The sequence below is a fragment of the Gobio gobio genome (genome assembly GCF_949357685.1).
Source record: "Gobio gobio genome assembly, chromosome: 18".
Lineage (NCBI taxonomy): Eukaryota > Metazoa > Chordata > Actinopteri > Cypriniformes > Gobionidae > Gobio > Gobio gobio.
The window spans coordinates 46,590,681-46,607,125 of NC_137111.1; the positions used below are offsets into that span (position 1 = coordinate 46,590,681).

Below are 16,445 nucleotides of genomic sequence, written 5' to 3' on the forward strand. Positions count from 1 at the left end.
AAAACTTGACTAACAAAAAAAGATATGTGAATGACTAAATATGACTAAAACTAACAAGGACATTTGGCACAAGACTAAGACTAAGACTAAATTAAAAATAGGTGACAAAATTAACACTAGTATGGACCAGTCAGGGTGCCCACGCTGACCCCTGACCTCCGCCCAAAGCACCAACAGTGGCACGTGAGCATCAGAACTGGACCACGGAGCAATGACAGAAGGTGGCCTGGTCTGGTACGCAATATCTTCTCATGTTAATAAAACTGCACATATTGCAGATGTTTGGGAGTCACAGGACACACGAGCTGAAGGCGTTTGCTGTACCTGGTGTGATTGCTCGGTGGAACTGGTGTAAATCCTCTCCTCTCAGTTCGTCCGCGATCTGTCCGATCTTCTGCCTCACGCCGTCCAGCTTCACATCTGCCTCGTTCAGGATCTCCTCAACATCTGGAACACTGACGCAGGCCAACGACAAACACACAAACACTTATTTACTGTAACGGCTCTTTGCAGATGCTCTTACACTCACACAGCGACAGAACAGCAGCTACAAGTTACAGTGCACTGAGTTTCCCTTTGATGTTGTTTTTTCCTTTTTTATTATTTATCAGATCATAGAAAATCAACCAAAATTTAATAAAACTTTAATAAAACAGAAACAACTATCTATCTATCTATCTATCTATCTATCTATCTATCTATCTATCTATCTATCTATCTATCTATCTATCTATCTATCTATCTATCTATCGTTCCATCCATCCATCCATCTATTGTTCTATCCATCCATCAATCGTTCTATCCATCTATCATTCTATCTATCCATCCATCCATCCATCCATCTATTGTTCTATCATCCATCCATCCATCCATCTATTGTTCTATCATCCATCCATGCATCCATCTATCTATTGTTCTATCTATCCATCCATCCATCCATCTATCATTCTATCCATCCATCATTCATCTATTGTTCTATCCATCCATCCATCATTCTATCCATCCATCAATCGTTCTATCCATCCATCCATCCATCCATCATACATCTATTGTTCTATCCATCCATCGATCCATCCATCATCCATCTTTTGTTCTATCCATCCATCCATCCATCATCCATCTATTGTTCTATCAATCCATCCATCCATCCATCAATCTATTGTTCTATCCATCCATCTATTGTTCTATTCATCCATCCATCCATCCATCAATTGTTCTATCCATCTATCCATCCATCCATCCACCCATCCATCCACCCGTCTGTCATTCTATCTATCCATCCATCTATCTTTCTTTCTTCCCATCCATCCATCTATCTTTCTTTCTTCCCATCCATCCATCCATCTATATTTCTTCCCATCCATCCATCTATCTTTCTACCCATCCATCCATCCTTCTACCCATCCATCCATCCAACTATCTTTCTACCCATCCATCCATCCATCCTTCTACCCATCCATCCATCCAACTATCTTTCTACCCATCCATCCCATTTAGGGTGACCATATTTTGATTACCGAAAACCAGGACACTCGGCCTGGCAATGAGATACTCAAATGATACTCAAAGTTTACTCAAAGATTCCTTATTAATTTCAATACAATTAAAGTATGTCCCCTCTGTGTGGATAGAAAAGTGTTATATTAGGGCCAGGACGGGACGTTTGGTAACCCAATGTCATTATATCTCAAATTGTAAAGTATTTCGACACACTTATTCACTTCATTTTACCATTTTATCAAATATATAAGATAATTATATAGAATAATAATACATAAGCCAGCTCTCGAGTGGATCTCACCTGGTCACTCTGTGCAGGAGGAATATGGTCCGTTTGCTCTCAATGGTGACATCTCGACTGATTTTCACCAAACGCTCATATTTATCATGCTTGGTGTCCAGTTCTTGCTGGAATACTGTCAGAGAAATATTAATATCTCAGATTCATTCATCTGGTGCAGTGAACACACAGCACACACTCGCTCACCTTTGAAAGCAGCAATGACAGCAGAATCTGGGTTCAGCCCGTCCTCTGCCTTCTGTCCCTCTGCCCTTCGTCTCCGGGACCATCCCTCGTCTGAGAGGAACAGTGAAAGCATGTTTACATAAACAAGCCCATAACTCACAATATAGAAACAACCGATTACTAGTATGCGGATTTCTGCATCGTAAACCTCTCCCGTAAAGTGAAAGACGGCAGGCTTTACCTTCTCGTTTGCTCATCTCTGTAGTAAAGTCTGTTTCACTGGACACGCGTGCTCACGAAAGGACAGTAAACGCTTTTATTTCCCGAGCTGATTGTGATTTTAGTGCGTGTAAATCCAGCTGAACGCCTTTATCGTGGGTTTACACGTGTGCCTGTATAACTACGTACGCTACTTCCGCAAATATTGAACCTAGAAACAACTTGTTTTATAAATGTGTAATCAAATCGCGCAATCGTTATAAAATCAGCGGTTTACGTGCGATTCGGGTTCATTTGAACGCTGGCACGCACACGGACGTCCATTGTTTACACGGGAGTGACGGGACCTGCGCGCATTAATTGCGTAGCACCGCAAGACATTCTGGGTAATGTAGTTTACCCTGGTACATTGTACATTGGATATTTTTTGTCCAGTGGTAAAATTGGTGTTCAGTAAATTGTGTAGGACTCAAATGTCGTTTAAATAATTTAGAAAGCATCAATTTTCAGAACTGTTTTTATGTCAAAGTCATTTTCATATAAATGTATCTATCTATCTATCTATCTATCTATCTATCTATCTATCTATCTATCTATCTATCTATCTATCTATCTATCTATCTATCTATCTATCTATCTATCTATCTATCTATCTATCTATCTATCTATCTATCGTTCTGTCCATCCATCCATCCATCCATCTCTCATTCTATCATCCATCCATCTGTCCGTCCGTCCATCCATCCATCCATCCATCCATCCATCCATCATCCATCTATCATCTATCATCCATCCATCCATCCATCCATCCATCCATCCATCCATCCATCCATCCATCTATCTATCTATCTATCTATCTATCTATCTATCTATCTATCTATCTATCTATCTATCTATCTATCTATCTATCTATCTATCTATCGTTCTGTCCATCCATCCATCCATCTCTCGTTCTATCATCCATCCATCCATCTATCGTTTTATCCATCATTCTATCTATCTATCTATCTATCTATCTATCTATCTATCTATCTATCTATCTATCTATCTATCTATCTATCTATCTATCTATCTATCTATCTATCTATCTATCTATCTATCTATCTATCTATCTATCTATCTATCTATGCATCCATCCATCCATCTCTCATTCTATCATCCATCCATCCGTCCGTCCGTCCGTCTATCTGTCTGTCTGTCTGTCTGTCTATCCATCCATGCATCTTTCTACCCATCCGTCCGTCCGTCTATCTATCTATCTATCTATCTATCTATCTATCTATCTATCTATCTATCTATCTATCTATCTATCTATCTATCTATCTATCTATCTATCTATCTATCTATCTATCTATCTATCTATCTATCTATCTGTCTATCTGTCTGTCTGTCTGTCTGTCTGTCTGTCTGTCTGTCTGTCTGTCTGTCTGTCTGTCTATCCATCCATGCATCTTTCTACCCATCCATCCATCCATCTATTGTTCTATCATCCATCCATCGAATCAAATGAAAGGATGACAAGGTGTAGATTCTTACAAAAAAGTGTTCTGGTGGTACCATTGTAAAAAGATGGTATGAATTAAATGAAAATACCGCATGCAATGAATGATTAACACATTCCATATTCATATACTATGATATTTAAATCATGTTATCATGTTTCCTCATAGTTCTACTATTACTGCTCTCTCACACACACACTGCTCTCTCTCTCTCTCACACACACACACACACACACACACACACACACACACACACACACACACACACACACACACACACACACACACACACACACACACACACACACACACACACACACACATAGAGAGAGAGAGAGAGAGAGAGAGAGAGAGAGAGAGAGAGAGAGAGAGAGAGAGAGAGAGAGAGAGAGAGAGAGAGAGAGAGAGAGAGAGAGAGAGAGAGAAAGAGAGAAAGAGTGCTTTGATTGCACATACAGTATATCAGATTACTGTTCTTCCCCATGAACTTTTGCCTGAAGGATTCATGCCAACTTGTGTACGTGCCGCCCAGTGCCTCCTCACTCTCTGAGTGCCAGCGAGTTCCTACAGGGGGCAGTGGACAACAAAATAAACATACATGTCTCATGATGAAAGTGCATTTCTGTGCAATTAATTGAAAAAAAATCCCATAATATTTTTGCTTGCTTAGCAACTTCTCCAAATATGGGCCCATGGGCCCACAAATATTATAACATTATAAATATGTGTAACATATGCTATTTATTTATATTTCTATTTTGTTACGTTTTCTACTCACTATAGTACTGTGTGATAATAGATGTAGGCATATTATTTATTTGTTTAAATAATTTTCTATTACTAAATATTGTAATCAAAGTGTTATAGCTGACTTTAATCTTATGTTATTCTCTAAACTTTTCCACTGACCCCTAGCCCTTCTTGCGACCCCCTGCGAATGAACCTCATTGGTTCTTGCTGAAGCTCAAACGTGATGCGTAACACGAGAATGAACCTCATTGGTTCTTGCTGAAGCTCAAACGTGATGCGTAACACGAGAATGAACCTCATTGGTTCTTGCTGAAGCTCAAACGTGATGCGTAACACGAGAATGAACCTCATTGGTTCTCACTGAAGCTCAAACGTGATGCGTAACACGAGAATGAACCTCATTGGTTCTTGCTGAAGCTCAAACGTGATGCGTAACACGAGAATGAACCTCATTGGTTCTTGCTGAAGCTCAAACGTGATGCGTAACACGAGAATGAACCTCATTGGTTCTTGCTGAAGCTCAAACGTGATGCGTAACACGAGAATGAACCTCATTGGTTCTTGCTGAAGCTCAAACGTGATGCGTAACACGAGAATGAACCTCATTGGTTCTTGCTGAAGCTCAAACGTGATGCGTAACACGAGAATGAACCTCATTGGTTCTTGCTGAAGCTCAAACGTGATGCGTAACACGAGAATGAACCTCATTGGTTCTTGCTGAAACTCAAACGTGATGCGTAACAAGAATGAACCTCATTGGTTCTTGCTGAAGCTCAAACGTGATGCGTAACACGAGAATGAACCTCATTGGTTCTTGCTGAAGCTCAAACGTGATGCGTAACAAGAATGAACCTCATTGGTTCTTGCTGAAGCTCAAACGTGAGGCGTAACACAAGAATGAACCTCATTGGTTCTTGCTGAAGCTCAAACGTGAGGCGTAACACAAGAATGAACCTCATTGGTTCTTGCTGAAGCTCAAACGTGATGCGTAACAAGAATGAACCCAATTGGTTCTCACTGAAGCTCAAACGTGATGCGTAACAAGAATGAACCTCATTGGTTCTTGCTGAAGCTCAAACGTGAGGCGTAACACAAGAATGAACCTCATTGGTTCTTGCTGAAGCTCAAACGTGATGCGTAACAAGAATGAACCTCATTGGTTCTTGCTGAAGCTCAAACCTGAGCGGTAACACAAGAATGAACCTCATTGGTTCTTGCTGAAGCTCAAACGTGATGCGTAACATGAGAATGAACCTCATTGGTTCTTGCTGAAGCTCAAACGTGATGCGTAACACAAAAATGAACCTCATTGGTTCTCACTGAAGCTCAAACGTGATGCGTAACAAGAATGAACCTCATTGGTTCTCACTGAAGCTCAAACGTGATGCGTAACAAGAATGAACCTCATTGGTTCTCACTGAAGCTCAAACCTAAGGCGTAACACGACAATGAACCTCATTGGTTCTTGCTGAAGATCAAACCTGAGGCGTAACACAATAATGAACCTCATTGGTTCTTGCTGAAGCTCAAACGTGATGCGTAACACGAGAATGAACCTCATTGGTTCTTGCTGAAGCTCAAAGCTGAGGCGTAACACGAGAATGAACCTCATTGGTTCTTGCTGAAGCTCAAACGTGATGCATAACACAAGAATGAACCTCATTGGTTCTTGCTGAAGCTCAAACGTGATGCGTAACACGAGAATGAACCTCATTGGTTCTTGCTGAAGCTCAAACGTGATGCTTAACACAAGAATGAACCTCATTGGTTCTTGCTGAAGCTCAAACGTGATGCGTAACAAGAATGAACCTCATTGGTTCTTGCTGAAGCTCAAACCTGAGCGGTAACACAAGAATGAACCTCATTGGTTCTTGCTGAAGCTCAAACGTGATGCGTAACACGAGAATGAACCTCATTGGTTCTTGCTGAAGCTCAAAGCTGAGGCGTAACACAAGAATGAACCTCATTGGTTCTTGCTGAAGCTCAAACGTGATGCGTAACACGAGAATGAACCTCAATGGTTCTTGCTGAAGCTCAAACGTGATGCTTAACACAAGAATGAACCTCATTGGTTCTTGCTGAAGCTCAAACGTGATGCGTAACACGAGAATTAACCTCATTGGTTCTCACTGAAGCTCAAACGTGACGCGTAACAAGAATGAACCTCATTGGTTCTTGCTGAAGCTCAAACCTGAGCGGTAACACAAGAATGAACCTCATTGGTTCTTGCTGAAGCTCAAACGTGATGCGTAACACAAGAATGAACCTCATTGGTCCTTGCTGAAGCTCAAACGTGATGCGTAACACGAGAATGAACCTCATTGGTTCTTGCAGAAGCTCAAACGTGATGCGTAACACGAGAATGAACCTCATTGGTTCTTGCTGAAGCTCAAACGTGATGCGTAACACGAGAATGAACCTCATTGGTTCTTGCTGAAGCTCAAAGTGATGCGTAACACAAGAATGAACCTCATTGGTCCTTGCTGAAGCTCAAACGTGATGTGTAACACGAGAATGAACCTCATTGGTTCTTGCTGAAGCTCAAACGTGATGCGTAACACAAGAATGAACCTGATTGGTTCTTGCTGAAGCTCAAACGTGATGCGTAACACGAGAATTAACCTCATTGGTTCTCACTGAAGCTCAAACGTGACGCGTAACAAGAATGAACCTCATTGGTTCTTGCTGAAGCTCAAACCTGAGCGGTAACACAAGAATGAACCTCATTGGTTCTTGCTGAAGCTCAAACGTGATGCGTAACACAAGAATGAACCTCATTGGTCCTTGCTGAAGCTCAAACGTGATGCGTAACACGAGAATGAACCTCATTGGTTCTTGCTGAAGCTCAAACGTGATGCGTAACACGAGAATGAACCTCATTGGTTCTTGCTGAAGCTCAAACGTGATGCGTAACACGAGAATGAACCTCATTGGTTCTTGCTGAAGCTCAAAGTGATGCGTAACACAAGAATGAACCTCATTGGTCCTTGCTGAAGCTCAAACGTGATGTGTAACACGAGAATGAACCTCATTGGTTCTTGCTGAAGCTCAAACGTGATGCGTAACACAAGAATGAACCTCATTGGTTCTCACTGAAGCTCATACGTGATGCGTAACAAGAATGAACCTCATTGGTTCTCACTGAAGCTCAAACCTGAGGCGTAACAAGAATGAACCTCATTGGTTCTCACTGAAGCTCAAACCTTAGGCGTAACACGAGAATGAACCTCATTGGTTCTTGCTGAAGCTCAAACCTGAGGCGTAACACAAGAATGAATCTCATTGGTTCTTGCTGAAGCTCAAACGTGATGCGTAACACGAGAATGAACCTCATTGGTTCTTGCTGAAGATCAAACCTGAGGCGTAACACAATAATGAACCTCATTGGTTCTTGCTGAAGCTCAAACGTGATGCGTAACACAAGAATGAATCTCATTGGTTCTTGCTGAAGCTCAAACGTGATGCGTAACACGAGAATGAACCTCATTGGTTCTTGCTGAAGATCAAACCTGAGGCGTAACACAATAATGAACCTCATTGGTTCTTGCTGAAGCTCAAACGTGATGCGTAACACGAGAATGAACCTCATTGGTTCTTGCTGAAGCTCAAAGCTGAGGCGTAACACGAGAATGAACCTCATTGGTTCTTGCTGAAGCTCAAACGTGATGCATAACACAAGAATGAACCTCATTGGTTCTTGCTGAAGCTCAAACGTGATGCGTAACACGAGAATGAACCTCATTGGTTCTTGCTGAAGCTCAAACGTGATGCTTAACACAAGAATGAACCTCATTGGTTCTTGCTGAAGCTCAAACGTGATGCGTAACAAGAATGAACCTCATTGGTTCTTGCTGAAGCTCAAACCTGAGCGGTAACACAAGAATGAACCTCATTGGTTCTTGCTGAAGCTCAAACGTGATGCGTAACACGAGAATGAACCTCATTGGTTCTTGCTGAAGCTCAAAGCTGAGGCGTAACACAAGAATGAACCTCATTGGTTCTTGCTGAAGCTCAAACGTGATGCGTAACACGAGAATGAACCTCAATGGTTCTTGCTGAAGCTCAAACGTGATGCTTAACACAAGAATGAACCTCATTGGTTCTTGCTGAAGCTCAAACGTGATGCGTAACACGAGAATGAACCTCATTGGTTCTCACTGAAGCTCAAACGTGACGCGTAACAAGAATAAACCTCATTGGTTCTTGCTGAAGCTCAAACCTGAGCGGTAACACAAGAATGAACCTCATTGGTTCTTGCTGAAGCTCAAACGTGATGCGTAACACGAGAATGAACCTCATTGGTTCTTGCTGAAGCTCAAACGTGATGCGTAACACGAGAATGAACCTCATTGGTCCTTGCTGAAGCTCAAACGTGATGCGTAACACGAGAATGAACCTCATTGGTTCTTGCTGAAGCTCAAACGTGATGCGTAACACGAGAATGAACCTCATTGGTTCTTGCTGAAGCTCAAACGTGATGCGTAACACGAGAATGAACCTCATTGGTTCTTGCTGAAGCTCAAAGTGATGCGTAACACAAGAATGAACCTCATTGGTCCTTGCTGAAGCTCAAACGTGATGTGTAACATGAGAATGAACCTCATTGGTTCTTGCTGAAGCTCAAACGTGATGCGTAACACAAGAATGAACCTCATTGGTTCTCACTGAAGCTCAAACGTGATGCGTAACAAGAATGAACCTCATTGGTTCTCACTGAAGCTCAAACCTGAGGCGTAACAAGAATGAACCTCATTGGTTCTCACTGAAGCTCAAACCTTAGGCGTAACACGAGAATGAACCTCATTGGTTCTTGCTGAAGCTCAAACCTGAGGCGTAACACAAGAATGAATCTCATTGGTTCTTGCTGAAGCTCAAACGTGATGCGTAACACGAGAATGAACCTCATTGGTTCTTGCTGAAGATCAAACCTGAGGCGTAACACAATAATGAACCTCATTGGTTCTTGCTGAAGCTCAAACGTGATGCGTAACACAAGAATGAACCTCATTGGTTCTTGCTGAAGCTCAAACGTGATGCGTAACATGAGAATGAACCTCATTGGTTCTTGCTGAAGCTCAAAGCTGAGGCGTAACACGAGAATGAACCTCATTGGTTCTTGCTGAAGCTCAAACCTGAGCGGTAACACAAGAATGAACCTCATTGGTTCTTGCTGAAGCTCAAACGTGATGCGTAACACGAGAATGAACCTCATTGGTTCTTGCTGAAGCTCAAACGTGATGCGTAACACGAGAATGAACCTCATTGGTTCTTGCTGAAGCTCAAACGTGATGCGTAACACGAGAATGAACCTCATTGGTTCTTGCTGAAGCTCAAACCTGAGCGGTAACACAAGAATGAACCTCATTGGTTCTTGCTGAAGCTCAAACGTGATGCGTAACACGAGAATGAACCTCATTGGTTCTTGCTGAAGCTCAAACGTGATGCGTAACACGAGAATGAACCTCATTGGTTCTTGCTGAAGCTCAAACGTGATGCGTAACACGAGAATGAACCTCATTGGTTCTTGCTGAAGCTCAAACGTGATGCGTAACACGAGAATGAACCTCATTGGTTCTCACTGAAGCTCAAACGTGATGCGTAACAAGAATGAACCTCATTGGTTCTTGCTGAAGCTCAAACCTGAGCGGTAACACAAGAATGAACCTCATTGGTTCTTGCTGAAGGCCAAACCTGGGCTGCGTTCAGCCCCAACAAAGCGTTTTTTAAATGGTGGTGCGTTGAACACCCTGTTCTGATGACGCAAGAGTGGCAACTATGGCAGCTGAAAAGGCCATTCTTCACGTTCTTGTGTTTTTGGCAGCTGATGAAATCGGTATAAATACGTGTTTAAAGGTCCTGTTCTTCGTGATCCCATTTTTCAATCTTTAGTTAGTGTGTAATGTTGCTGTTAGAGCATAAATAATACCTGTAAAATTATAAAGCTCAAAGTTCAATGCCAAGCGAGATATTTTATTTAACAGAAGTTCCCTTTCAAAGCCTACAGCGAGCGGCCGGTTTGGACGACATCCTGGTACTTCCTTCTTTAATGACGTCAGTAGAGCAGTTTGTTGACTAACCTCCGCCCACAAGAATACAAAAAAGGGGGCGTGGTCTTGTTGATCTCCCACATGGAGAAGAGGACGTGTTGCGTTTGTAGAGTGTGTTTGTCGGCATGTCGTCGAGACGCTGTTATTTTCATCCTGGGTCTGATTATTTTCTGAATTTTTAAAACGTACCATGAAACAGTAAACCAGCATCTCAATACAAAACATTTATTCACTTTAAAATTACAATGCAAAACACAGTACTTTATTTTTTTTACCTTTACAAGTTTAAAAAAACTTGATGTACTACAAGAGGGTAGCAACAGTATTTCATATTCGTATACGTTTTTCAATGACCATTGGTCTGTTTAACCTAGAACATAAAATTCACTTTACTGATTAAAAATGTGTTTTGAACAATGTTAAAACATCAAATTCAAATAATTATCACATCAGCTGATAAAGATTAATCACTGAGAAAAGTGAACACCAATTGAAAGGGCTAGTTCACCCAAAAAAATGAAAATTGTTATTAATTCCTTGCCCTCATGTCATTCCAAACCTTTGTCCATCTTCAGACACAAGATATTTCAGATGAAATCCAAGAGCTGTCTGACCCCTCTCCATAGACAGCTGTAATGAACACTTTCAAGACCCTAAAGTTAGGAAAGACATTGTAATAGTCCATGTGACTCCAGTGGTTCAACATTAATTTTATGAAACGATGAGAACACACTATATGTGCAAAAACAAACAAAAATAACAACTTTATTCATAAAGATATAACAAATCGTTAGCCAAGACCAAGTCGTGTAATTCAAGGCAAGTTTAAGTATTTATCAATAATACAATTTAGCTTTATCACTGCATCTGTCTATAAGCATCAAACCATTAAACAGTTCATATTTAATGTCATTCTTACCTTTTTTAGAGTCGTTTGGTTGCCAGCAGTGCAAATCCAGTCCTGTCACCCATCAAAATGGCTTCTGTCATGAACATTTGTTTTTGCAACAGCCAAATCCACTTTAGTCTTTTAAATAAATTTTACTTAAAAAGCATCCCGAAAAGGCACACATCTAAAAAGCCTAGTAAACATTACTCAAGATAATACACACACCATTTAATCGTAAAAAAAAAACATGTTTACTACAACATTATATTAATTAAGTTACTCAAAGTACCAAACATAGTTTTATTTGTTGAAAATATAGAATTTATTTTGTTACAATTACAACCCCACAGAGTCATTTTTACCCCAGTGTATTTTTTACAGTAAAATGGGCCAAATAAGGTTGTAGTATCATATCTCTTAATTTTTTTTTTCAGCCAAACACATTAACTGATCTTGCACTTGTTGACATGTAACAATAGTTTTGATTGGTCTGAGTTTTTTATGGTGGGCAGAGCAGTGTTACATGAAGCTTGTTAGAGAAAGTACATTTCATCCATTATTAATAAACATTACTCAAGATAATTTAATCGTAAAAAGACGTGTGTTTACAACAACATTACATTAATTAAGTTACTCAAAATATGAAGTAAAGTACCAAACATAGATTCTCTTCTTGCTGTATGTGTTTAAATTCTTAATATTTTTAAATCAAGTAATATTCTGCAGAAGAGAGAAGTCAATCTCAGTTGATCTGTGATTGGCTGTTCATGTCACAGCTAAAGTCCTAAACCCAAAGCCGATGATCAGCATCATGGGCCCAACAAAGTCTGAATAGATAGGTTTGGTCAACTCGAAACTAATCCTGTAACCTTGAGTTTGTTAAACTACAATCATGGTACAGGCCCCAGGTCGAGTTAAACTTAATGCAAAAACAATAAAAGTCATTGTAATTTTTGCAACTCATTTGAGTGACAGCTAGAACTGAATCCGATTCATTTGAACGAATCCCCCAACCTGAAAGCCTATGTCTTCAGGCCACCTACCTACTACTAACAAAGACATTAGCATTTGAACATCCTTCTGAATGCGACAGATCTTGAGCGCACACAGTAACACACTCACCAGAGTGTGTGTGAGAGTGAATGAAATAAGGCGGGGCGTATTTATCAGGTCTGAACCCTTGGCCACGCCCCTCGTGTATGATGTCAGAGGTTTGGTTTGTACTGGGGACGTGCAGAACGCAGACACAACCACGCGCGCGTCTGAGGGATGGAGCACGCGCGGCACGATCCCGAACCCAGCCGTTTATTTAACGGAGAGTGGTCGGATATTCTTCTGTGATGAGAGGGACACGGTTGTTCGTTTGCGTTTGTTGAGGCAATGGATCAATGTGAAAGTTATCTGCAGGAACGCGCGGGGAAGGACGCGATTTAAAGGGCCAGCAGCGCGCAAACGAGAACATGGAGCGATGCGCTCCCGTTTTGGATCCGGACCGGGATAAACAGTATTGCGAGCTGTGTGGCAAGATGGAAAACCTTTTAAAGTGCGGACGGTGCAGGATCTCCTTCTACTGCAGCAAAGAGCATCAGAAACAGCACTGGAAAAAACACAAACTCACCTGTACAGAGGCTGACAAGACCAGGATTGAGGCACAAACCCCAAAGCAGGAGGAGAAACCAGCTGATCCAAACAGGAAAGAGCTGTTCACCTCAGAAACTGACATTAGCAACACAAAACACAAACCCCAAACACAAAAACTGGCCACTGAGTACATCATCCCATGCATGAACAAACATGGCATTTGTGTGGTGGACAACTTTCTGGGTGAAGACGTCGGACTGTCCATTCTAGAGGATGTGAAAGCTCTTCATCAGACTGGCAAATTCACCAATGGACAGCTGGTGAGTCAGAAAAGTGACTCTTCTAAGGACATACGGGGGGATAAAATCACCTGGATCGAGGGGAAGGAGCCTGGATGCCAGAATATCTGCTTCCTAATGAGTCGCATGGATGACCTGGTCAGGAATTGCAATGAAAAACTGGGAAACTACACAATTAATGGAAGGACGAAAGTAAGTATGGGTCAAGGATGCTTTACTAACACCGGCTCCTCGTGTCATCGTTGTTTTGAGGGCTTCATGCAGATTATCTATGTGTGTTTTGTTGAATCTGATGCAGCTCAAATGTTGGTATTTTTATTATTTTGTATTGGTGTTTTTTCATTGGATGACGCAGGGGTGGCCAATGGCTAGTATATGGTCTTTTTTTTATTGTTATAAACAGCATGGAAGCTTTTTTCACCCACGGAATAAAAAATTAACAAGATCATTGCAAATTTTTCTTTTACATTTCGGACATTTTTCTTGCAATTGCTAGTTTCAATCTCGCAATTTTGACTTTTTTTTCTCAGAATTGCAAAATCTCGCAAATGCTTGTTATAAATTCAGAATTGTGAGATAAACTCGCAATTCTGAGAAGAAAAAAAAATCTGATTTGTGAGAAAATCAAAATTGCAAGTTTATATCTCACAATTTTGATTTTATAACTCGCAATTGTGACTTTATATCTTGTAATTCTGACTTTTTTTAAAAAGTGCATGATATAAACCTGCAATTCGGACTTTTTAATCTCACAATTCTGATGCTTTTCTCTCAATCGTTACTTTATCTCGCAGTTTTGACTTTATAACTCGTAATTGTGTGACTATGGCCCGGTTTCACAAAGAAGGCTTAGATTAATAATTCTGACTTTATAACTCGCAATTCTGACTTTTTTTCTCAGAATTGTGTGACATACTCGCAAATATGAGATATAAAGTCAGAATTGCAAGATAAAAAGTCACAATAGAGAGGAAAAAAGTACGATTTACGAGATTAAAAATCAGAATTACGAGTAATAATTTTTTATTACGCACTTCTGAGAAAAAAGTCACAAATAAAGTCAGAATAGCGTGATATAAACTGCAATTCTGACTTTATCTCACAATTCTGATTTTATATCTCACAATACTCACTTTTTTCTCAGAAATGCATGATATAAACTTGCCATTCTGACTTTTTTGTGTGTGGTATAAACTCAGAATTGAGAGAAAAGCGTGATATAAACCCACAATTTTGACTTTTTTTCTCAGAAGTGCGTGATATAAACTCGAAATTGTGAGTTATAAATGTAGAATAGTGAGATAAATTCAGAATTGCGAGTTTATATCTTATAATTCTGATTTTATATCACGCAATTCTGACTTTATAACTCGCCATTCTGACTTTTTATCTCACATTTTTTCTCTGAATTGTGCGACATGCGTGCAAATATGAGATAAAAAAGTCACAATTGAGAGGAAAAAGTAAGATTTACGGGATAAAAAGTCAGAATTACGAGTTTATATTACGCACTTCTCAATCGCGAGTTATAAAGTCAGAATTGCGTGATATAAACTGCAATTCTGACTTTATCTCACAATTCTGATTTTATATCTGGCAATACTCACTTTTTTCTCAGAAGTACATGATATAAACTTGCAGTTCTGACTTTTTTCTCGCAATTCTTACTTTTTTCTAAGAAGTGTGTGGTATAAACTCAGAATTGAGAGAAAAGCGAGATAGAAACCCACAATTCTGACACTTTTCTCTCAATCGTTACTTTATCTCGCAGTTTTGACTTTATAACTTGTAATTGTGTGACTATGGTTTCATAGAGAAGGCTTAGATTAAGCCAGGATTAGGCTTAAGTTCAATTAGGACATTTAATTAGCTTTTATAAACGTGCCTTAGAAAAAAACATTACTGGTGTGCATCTTGAGACAAAACAATGGCACTGACATATGTTATGATATCTCAGTGCAAGTTGCTTTCAGCTAAAACGGCTCAAACATGCATTTTAGTCTAGGACTAACTTAAGCCTTGTCTGTGAAACTGGCCATATATCTTGCAAATTTTTACTTTTTTTTCTCAGAAGTGCGTAATATAAACTCGTAATTGTGACTTTTTATCTCGTAAATCTGACTTTTCCTCTCAATTGTGATTTTTTTATCTTGAAGTTTTGACTTTATATCTCATATTTGATGAGTATGTTGCACAATTCTGAGAAAAAATGTGAGATAAAAAGTCAGAATTGCACATTTATATCTTGCAATTCTGACTTTATAACTTGCAATTGCAACTGTATATCTTGCAATACTCACTTTTTTTCTCAGAAGTGCACGATATAAACTCGGAATTCTGACTTTTCTCTCACAATTCTGTCTTTATTTCTCAATTCTGGCTTTATTTCTCTCAAATGCGACTTTTTATCTCACAATTCTGGCTTTATTTCTCTCAAATGCGACTTTATATCTCGCATTTTTTATTTTTTTCTCGCAATTATATCACACACTTCTAAAAAAAAACAGTCAGAATTGTGAGAAAAAAGTCGCAATTGAGAGTAATAAAGCCAGAATTGAGAAATAAAATCAGAATTGTTAGAAAAAAGTCGCTATTGAGAGAAATAAAGCCAGAATTGAGAAATAAAGTCAGAATTGTGAGAAAAAAGTTGTAATTGTGAGAAATAAAGTCAGAATTGAGAGAAATAAAACCAGAATTGAGAAATAAAGTCAGAATTGAGAGAAATAAAGTCAGAATTGAGAGAAATAAAGTCAGAATTGAGAGAAATAAAGTCAGAATTGAGAGAAATAAAGTCAGAATTGTGAGGAAAAAAGTCAGAATTGTGAGGAAAAAAGTCAGAATGGAGAGAAATAAAACCAAAATTGAGAAATAAAGTCAGAATTGTGAGGAAAAAAGTCAGAATGGAGAGAAATAAAACCAAAATTGAGAAATAAAGTCAGAATTGTGAGGAAAAAAGTCAGAATGGAGAGAAATAAAACCAAAATTGAGAAATAAAGTCAGAATTGTGAGGAAAAAAGTCAGAATTGAGAGAAATAAAGTCAGAATTGTGAGGAAAAAAGTCAGAATTGAGAGAAATAAAGTCAGAATTGAGAGAAATAAAGTCAGAATTGAGAGAAATAAAGTCAGAATTGTCAGAAATAAAGTCAGAATTGAGAGATAAAAAGTCAGAATTGTCAGAAATAAAGTCAGAAT

General features: G+C 39.5%; 2 protein-coding genes across 2 annotated transcripts in view; one reads left to right on the forward strand and one right to left on the reverse strand.

Moving 5' to 3' along the window:
* The window catches only part of tsnax (translin-associated factor X), a 28,906-nt gene extending 26,363 nt beyond the window's left edge, over positions 1-2,543 (reverse strand). Inside the window, exons 1-4 of the mRNA XM_079843599.1 lie at positions 2,208-2,543; positions 1,988-2,077; positions 1,802-1,916; positions 325-455 (exon numbers count right to left, since the gene is read on the reverse strand). Of these exons, the coding sequence (XP_079699725.1) occupies positions 325-455; positions 1,802-1,916; positions 1,988-2,077; positions 2,208-2,223 (352 nt within the window). The 5' untranslated portion in view covers positions 2,224-2,543. The remainder of the gene's footprint in view (positions 1-324; positions 456-1,801; positions 1,917-1,987; positions 2,078-2,207) is intronic.
* Positions 2,544-12,593: 10,050 nt separating this feature from the next.
* Positions 12,594-16,445, forward strand: part of egln1a (egl-9 family hypoxia-inducible factor 1a) — a 36,900-nt gene continuing 33,048 nt past the window's right edge. Inside the window, exon 1 of the mRNA XM_079842537.1 lies at positions 12,594-13,445. Within this exon, the coding sequence (XP_079698663.1) occupies positions 12,834-13,445 (612 nt within the window). The 5' untranslated portion in view covers positions 12,594-12,833. The remainder of the gene's footprint in view (positions 13,446-16,445) is intronic.